We start from the raw sequence: 8554 nt of genomic DNA on the forward strand, positions 1-8554 counted from the left end.
TGTTCTGACTTCTTGCCCAGGAGGGAAATCCCTAAGCTCCTAAGAACTTGAAAATGGAGGAGATAAGGGGATCTAAGGGTGTGCACTTCATCTTTCTCCTTTTTGTTTTTTTAGTATATGCATATATCAGGTCCCAATCTCATTGCTAAATAATGTCATTCAAATAACTTATGTAATTTCACACTATTTACATTTGTATTGCTAGCATCAACATGAAATGCTGTTACCAACAGCTTTTGGTAGTATAAGAAACTCAATGAATCTTTAAAAGCTTACTACTAAAGCATTTTGCAGATAATTTTTGAAGATCAGTTTAAAAGTGCCTGTGGTGCTGCCTGTGTCGCTATATATTGAACAATGTGATTAATTAGCTGCCAGTAGCCAATGTTCAATGCTTTTTATGATGTGCTTCTCTTGCTCCCTATAACCTTGGTATTTAGTTTTTATTTCAGTGTAACTTTAGAGGAAGTTTCCAATCTCTTTTTTTTTCCATAGTGTTAATACAGATTTTGGATAGTACTGTGAAAGGAGTCAGAGTCAGAATGGTCCATGTCCACTGAATTTGAAGAGAGAACTGGGACTTGACTCTGTAAGTAATTGTGTCTGTGTGTAATTCTCATATCTGAGCTGCTGGGTCCCAGGGTTCTGGTGGTTCTGTTTACAAATAAGCCACATGACATAACTGAGGTACGTTTTATGTCAAGACGTGCTCACAAATGTGGCTGTCTATACTTTGAATTTATTTTTTTGTTGAGTTCAGTGACATAATCACTAAATAACCGAAGTACTGGATTTATTATTATTATTATTATTATTATTTTAAACAATAGGTATGAAACAAAATCACTGTTTGTTTGTTCCACGGATTTTACACTGGCACTGAGTAATCATGTGAATGAGCTCCCTGCCTAATGAAACAGTGATTTTGCTGGTGGGCAATTCCAGAATGACTTCATCTGTCTCTAGGTTATTTGCACGCAGGATTACAAGTATGTTGATTGTTTTTTGTTCATGCTCGTTTAAAAACAAAATTACAAATGAATGTAGTAATTGTCAGTACCTGTCAGCAGGCTGCAGGAACCAGGTAGGTCCTGGACACAGAGGTTTTGATACGGCAAAAAGGTTCACAAAAACTCATCACAGTGAGTGTGTTATTTGTTCCTACTTTGTTTTGTCCAATACTGGTGCAGCGCAAAGAAAGCTGAAAAAAAGAAAATCAAAATAAAATAAAGAAACAAAAAACAAACTTGGATAAATAATGTATACTATTTGCATTATGCCTTTCTGCCCTCACATGTTTCTTGCTTTCTTCATGTTTAGATTTATACAATTTATAAAATAGTTAACTGGTCATTTCCCAATGAATACGAAGATTACGTATTTATACACACACACGTGTATTCAGTAGGGAATCTGGTAATATACATTTTTTCTTAATTTTAAGAAAAAAACCAAAGCAGAGATGTTTGTTCCTTCCTTTGCTATGGCATCTGTATCCTGTTTTCTGTTTTATCTGAGGCTTTTGTATGAAGATGATTCAAATAGAAAATTATTTTTTTCTAATTAGTGTCTTGGTGCTAAGTTTCTCATTGCCAAACACCTGAATACCACAAATACTGTAGGTGATGTACTCCCACGTTATCAAATAAATGCTCAAGGTACAGCTTATAATGTTGAAAAATAGAAAAATAAATTGACCTTGATGAAGTGTGTCTTCTTTTGTCTGTTCCCAGGAAAGTTTATTTCAGGTATTTCTACTGCTGAAATGATTAGAGTTAACAGCTTTTTCCCTCCATTTTATTTTACAGGGTCTCTTCATCTTCCTGATATATGGGGTGTACAACACAGAGGTAAGTCTGCTTGGAGTATCTCAAGGCTGACAGAGTGAATGAGAGAAATGACAGGTTTCTTATCTTGATAACTGAGGGACAAAGTTGGCTTTCTATATGAGTGTCCTACTGCCCTTCATGCTTGGACTAGCTTATATGCATCCCAGCTTACCATTAAACACAGACACCCTGAATAAAGGGACAGACTCATTTCTCATAGGCACTGACTAATATTTTACTGCTGCTTTAAGTTTTTTTTTAATTCCTGGTCTGTCTTTTAACACTTAGCTAAACCTGACAGTCCTCAACTTCCATAATTTAATTTGTGACTGAAAACACACTGTTAACTTAAATGTTCTATAAAGGAAACTGTTTAAAATATAAAAGGAACTCGTTTTATATATGTGCCCTCAAAAAAATTTGTTGGGTGTAGAAATTGCATCCAATTACATTTTTACATTAATTGGATACTTTTAAGATGTCAGAATCTGACCCAAGGTTTCTAACAGTTAGGTCTGTGGAAGTACTTCATGTGTACAAGTTGAATTCTCATAATGGAATATGTTATTTTGCGTAAGAATCATAAGGAATTTACCCCGCTTCTTTCACTGCTTCCACTCTGTCTGTGTTACTAGTAGCGGGCTGCACTAACATGTCCAATTCTAAGGTTTTAAGCTAAGGCAGCCCTCCAGTTTAGGTTTTTATAGAATTTGGGATTCCTTAATAGAATCCTGCGGAAATATGAAAGGCTTCCACGGTCTGTGGTGACAAATGAAGCAGGATTTTATTTAGGTGTTATTAGCACCTAACAGCCCACAAGAAAAACACTGATGTAGCGTTCTGGATATTTTCAGAGACACACAGAAAGGCATTTGGGGAGATGGAAATTATTTCTGCTGTGAAGACGAATTATTTCTGTACGTGCTGTACATTCCGGATGGCACGCATACTCTGACCATCGCCTTCTTTGCGTGTTTCTTCTTCTCAGTGTGGGCCTGAGAAGGCAGTGCCCGGGGCAGCAGGGCCTCCAGCAGAAGGGGAGCGGTGACTGCGTGTGTAAGAGGTGCCGAGGGGCTGCAGCTGGGCATTTTCACCTCATTCTGTGGCTGCAGCTTGCACTTGAATTAGGCGTTGCAGCCTTAGCGCCGCAGAAACGCGGCTCTGCCCGTGCCCTCGTTACCCGCGCGCCGTGTAGGGCAGCGCTCTGCGTGTCCTCCGGGCACCAGAGGTTAAGCGCGGCATCCAGCGCAGCCCGCGGGCCGGGCGGGGAGCGGGGGATCGCCGCGGGGACGGCACCGCCTCGCCGCCGCCCTCGCGCAGCTGGCGGGTTCGGCTCCGGGGCTCGCGCGGCGGAACGCGGGCGGGAGGGGGCGGGCAGGGCCGCGACCGGGCGGGGCCACGGTGGAGCGCCCGGCCGCCCCGCCCCCTGGCGCCGCGGGGGAGAGCGGGCCGGGCCCGAGGCCTTGCGGCGCCCACCAACATGGCCACGCGCCCCCCCCCCGGCGCCACGCGCCCGCGGCGAGCAGGAGGAGGACAATCGCGCCTGCGCGCTGCCCGCCTGCGCGGCGCCCGGCCGGCCGGGCCGTACCCAGCGTGCCGCGCGGCGCGCATGCGCGGTGCGGGGCGCAGGGGCTGTTAATTCCATTGTGGAGCGGACGCGGCGTTATTTTTAACTGGAGGCGGCGGCGGGAGCCGTAAGTGCAGCCCGGGCCGGAGCCGCCCGTCGGCGCGCGTGTGGGGGTGGCGGCGATGCGCCCGGGCGGCGGCTGCCGGGTCGCGGAGGGAGCCCGTCGCTGAGCGCGGCGGAGCGGGCGGCGGTCCCGGCGGGCGGGCGGGCGGCGGGTCCCGCGGCCCCTTAGGGCCGCGCTCCTCCCGGGCCGCCCTCCCGGGGATGAAACTCGGCGGCGGTTTCCTCGGCGGCGGCAAGAGGGCGGCGGCCATGGAGCCCGGCTTTCCCCCCGGCACGGTGATGTTCAACCACCGCCTGCCCCCGGTCACCAGCTTCACCCGGGCGGCCGCGCCCCCCCCGGCGGCCCAGCACCCCCCGCAGTGCGCGCTCCCCCCGCCTTCCGCCGCCGCTTCCTCCGCGGCCGAGCCCCCGGCGCCGCCCGCCCCCCAGGACGTGACTTTCAAGAAGGAGCCGGTGGGGGCTTTCCCCTCCGCGCCCTCTTCCGCGCAGCGCGGCCCCTGGGGCTTCCTGCAGTCCCTCGTCAGCATCAAGCAGGAGAAGCCCAGCGAGCAGGACGAGGAAGAGCCGCCGCGGCACCACCACTACGGGGGGCTCTTCGGGGCGCCGGGCGAGGAGCGGCCCCCGGGCCTGGGGGGCGGCGGCGGCGAAGGCGGCGGGCAGAGCGTGATCCAGGACCTGAGCCTCCTGCAGCACCTGCACCAGCACCCCTCCCGGGACCTGCTGCTGGGCGGCAGAGCCGAGGGCGGCCCCGGCGGCTCGGGCGAGCCGAAGCATGACGCCCAGGTCAAGAAGGCGAAGAGGCCAAAGCCAGAAACTCAGGGAATCAAAGCCAAGCGGAAGCCCGGCGCTTCGTCCAAACCCCCCCTGGTGGGAGACGCGGAAGGTGCCGTCGCGTCCCCGAGTCAGAAACCTCACGTCTGCGAACACTGCAGCGCTGCCTTCAGGAGCTCCTACCACTTGCGCAGGCACGTGCTCATCCACACCGGGGAGAGGCCTTTCCAGTGCAGCCAGTGCAGCATGGGCTTCATCCAGAAGTACCTCCTGCAGCGGCACGAGAAGATCCACAGCAGGGAGAAGCCTTTTGGGTGCGACCAGTGCAGCATGAAATTCATCCAGAAGTACCACATGGAAAGACACAAGAGGACGCATAGCGGAGAAAAGCCATACAAGTGTGACACTTGTCAGCAGTATTTTTCGAGGACTGATAGACTGTTGAAGCACAGAAGAACGTGTGGTGAAGCCATAGGTAAAGCAGGTGCTGGAATGGAGCCCGGATCGTCGCATAGCATGGGTAGCTTGGCTGCATTGTCTCAGGGAAATACAAATTCCTCAAGGAGAAAAAGTAAAACAAAAAGCGTATCCACTGAAAGCAAAGGAAATAAGTGTAGCAGCAAAGTAGCGGAATCTCAAGTTACAAGTAATGTGGCCATGCCAAATTATGCAGTTGATATTCCTATTGTGTCTTCCAGTGGTGGTCTCATTGGCACAGGCGTAGAAGAGCTTCAGAAAAAGGTGCCAAAATTGGTCTTCAAGAAAGGAAGCAGAAAACAGGCGGACAAAAACTACCTTAACTTTGTATCACCACTGCCAGACATTCTGGGGCAAAAACCCCTGTCTGGGAAACAGAGTGGCTCTCTAGGCTCATTAGTAGCCAGTACCAGTGTAGAAAATATTGGCCTTCTCCAAAGTCCAAGCGGTAAATCAGGTCAAATAAATAGTAATTATGATGATGCCATGCAGTTTTCAAAGAAAAGAAGATACTTGCAAACTGCAAGCAGTAACAGTGCCTTTTCAATTAATGTCGGACACATGACTTCCCAGCAGTCCGTCATCCAGTCTGCAGGTGTTAGTGTTATGGATAACGAAACTCCGTTGTCTCTTATTGATTCAGCATCCTTAAATAGTGAAATAAAGACTTGCCATGACAAGTCCGGTATTCCTGATGAAGTCTTACAGAGCCTTTTGGACCAGTACTCTCACAAATCGGAAGGCCAGAAAGAAGATCCTTTCAGTATAACTGAACAGCGTGTGGACTTGCACAGCTCAGGAGAACATTCAGAGATGGTTCAGGAAGAAAACTTGAGTCCTAACTCTCAAACTGTTTCAAACGATAAGGCGAGCATGTTGCAAGAATACTCCAAATACCTCCAACAAGCTTTTGAAAGAACGACCAATAGCACTGGTTTTGCATTCGGACCCAGTTTCCAGTTTGTTAGCTTGTCCTCAACTCTCCATAACCACACTCTGTTTCAGGACAAACAGATATACACTACATCTCCACTCGAGTGTGGCTTCAGCCAATCCGTTACCTCAGTATTGCCAACTGCGTTGCCAAAACCTCCGTTTGGGATGTTGCTTGGCTCTCAACCAGGCTTTTATTTATCTGCTTTGGAGGCTACGCATCAACAGTTGACTCCTTCTCAAGAGCTGGATGATCTCATTGATCCTCAGAAAACCTTAGAGACTTCATCTAGCTACCAGTCAACATCTCAGAAACTGACTGGCCAGAAGGAACAGAAAAACTTAGAATCCTCAACGAGCTTTCAGATCCCATCTCAGGAGTTAGCTAGCCAGATAGATCCTCAGAAGGACATAGAGCCTAGAGCAACCTACCAGATCGAGAACTTTGCACAAGCGTTTGGTTCTCAGTTTAAGTCGGGCAGCAGGGTGCCAATGACTTTTATCACTAACTCTAATGGCGAAGTGGACCATAGGGTAAGGACTTCAGTCTCAGATTTCTCAGGGTATTCAAATATGATGTCTGATGTAAGTGAGCCATGTAGTACACGAGTAAAAACCCCAACCAGTCAGAGTTACAGGTAAGGTCCCGACTGTGACCGAGCTGTGGGGTCTTCTTACTGTAGTTTTACTTTGACAACACTGCCATTGGAATGTTTCTACACGGTCCTATTAAGAATAATGTAACATGCCCTTTCAATGCAACTTTTCATATTTAGTTTATTTTGTTAGCGTGATTTTTTTAGATCTGTTTTATTACGGTTTTTAATCAGGAATCAATAGATTAAAATAGTGTTTTGTTCAAGTGGCAACATTTAGCAATCAAATTTACATACATAGATTGTCAGGGAATAGCCCAAAAGTTTAAAATGCAAAAAATTAACTTTGTTCCTAGGACTAAGGTTTATTCTAATTACTTTACTCTCAGGAAAGTGTAACAAAGCATGGGAATTCTATGCACCACTAGTGTATTGGAACTTCCAATTTACAGATAGTGACAAATATATATCTCAAGCTTTTTGAGGAAGGGATCTGTAACATTTCACATTGCTGTCTCTTATGTCTGGGCTGGTCTGACAGAATTTTGCTACCTAAACCATGTTGCTTTTCAAGTACTCCTGTTCTTCTAGGTGATGCTGATTCCGGACAGGTTGAGCAGATACTCTTGGATCTGTACTAAGAACCCAGAACGGTAGCTTTAATATAAACAATAATGTCCCCAGAACTCCTTTGTAAGACTGTAATTCCGTAAAGAGTTTCTGTTGACACAAGCCTTGAGAACAAAAAGCATGCCTCTGGTTCATGCCGTTGTAACCCCAACTTGAAGCTACAGTCGTAGTCTAGATGTCCTTTTGGGATGCATTATTTATTTTACATGCCTCTTTTGTTTTTCCCCCCTTTCCGCATTCTTTTTAAGGTTCCCTTTCTTTTGTTGTGCTCCCAATACCTTGATTTGTGTTTTTTTTTCCTTATTTTACACCTTTTTCCTTCCCCTTTTTTCCCAAATTGCCCACTCCCTCTCTTACCCATCTTAGCTAGCATTTAAAAAGTTTTACATTCCAGAAAGTGCGTATCTTACCATGTACTTTCGGCATCAAATAATGAACAGTGAACTCCCACACATTTTAGAATTCTGTCAAGGTTTCCATGTACAATAAGAAATAATATACTCCCAACTGTACATACGAGGCCCTGATCCTGCATCAGGATCAGCTGACGTGGACCCCTGTGCCCCTCTTCGTTACCGGTGGTGTCATTGGAGCTCTTTATGGATACGGGGGCTTGCAGCAGTTCATCGCTGCAGGCTCAGGGCCTAAGGCTGCAATTCCATCAAAGGTTTCTGGTGATGATGTCAACTACGAGAGTAGGACTTGAGTGGCTTGTTAATATCAACAGAACTTTTCTTGGGAATTACTGCCTTAAGTTATGTATATTTTGTGGTACATTATTTATTATATGTGAATCATGACTAATGCCTGTGGAGCCACGGAAACCTGCTAGAAATACTGGTGGCTATTCAAAGCTGCTGAAAGGCAGTGGCACTGCTCTGAACCACTTTTTAAAAAGGTATTTTTTGATTAGTTTTTTTAATGTAATTTTGGTGACGTTTATGCTGATGGTTTTTTTATGTACTCTTGGTGATGTTTCAGTCTTACGTACTTTTCTGGTGTCAGGAAAGTACCAGTGGTTGTTTGCAGTCTTATTGTGTAATCAGCCTATTACAGGCTTCCATGTATAATAAAGTTATTAACATTGTGCAAGTGTAAAACACTTCTGTTATGAAAGTGGTGTATTATTAAATGAATCGTTACAAACATCCTTTTGTAATTTCTCCCTTTGTCCCTCACCACTAAAATTTGAAACCTGAGCCCACTTGTAACCTCTTTTACTAGGCAAACTTTCTTTTTCTTACTAATCTAGAATTTGTTCCCAGAAATCCATGTAACTCCATTAACATTTTCTTTATACTTGTTTATGTATTTCATCCTATTTCAGTTCAGAAAAAGTGAATAACAGCTGTTCTCTGTACACAGATCCATGTTAACGGGGATGAAATAATCCATAACCACTTGTTGGCTTTTTCAGTACCTTTTCCTTTGTTTCTGAGAGGTTATAATTTTCTTTCTTTATATTGTGTGTAGTAGAAATTGCGTATGTATTGTTCTGGCTGTTTGCTTTAACTTAATACTAATAAAACCTATTATTCACAAAATCATGAAGATATCACTTCTATTATCCAGTAGCGCTTCTGAGAGCATCTTAGGGAAATGTTAAGTGAGAAAGTTCTGAGAAGGTA

General features: G+C 45.9%; 1 protein-coding gene across 1 annotated transcript; it reads left to right on the forward strand.

The window, feature by feature from the left end:
• Positions 1 to 3659: 3659 nt before the first annotated feature.
• Positions 3660 to 8074, forward strand: ZNF281 (zinc finger protein 281). Its single transcript, XM_052666578.1, has one exon. The coding sequence runs from the start codon at positions 3721 to 3723 to the stop codon at positions 6340 to 6342; it is 2622 nt and encodes an 873-aa protein (XP_052522538.1). The 5' UTR covers positions 3660 to 3720; the 3' UTR covers positions 6343 to 8074.
• Positions 8075 to 8554: the final 480 nt, after the last annotated feature.

The sequence above is a fragment of the Tympanuchus pallidicinctus genome, unplaced genomic scaffold (assembly GCF_026119805.1).
Source record: "Tympanuchus pallidicinctus isolate F22 unplaced genomic scaffold, pur_lepc_1.0 scaffold7, whole genome shotgun sequence".
NCBI lineage: Eukaryota > Metazoa > Chordata > Aves > Galliformes > Phasianidae > Tympanuchus > Tympanuchus pallidicinctus.

What these genes read in the sequence shown, in the direction of transcription:
- ZNF281 (XM_052666578.1), top strand. Translation starts at nt 3,721, where the DNA reads ATGAAACTCGGCGGCGGTTTCCTCGGCGGCGGCAAGAGGGCGGCGGCC.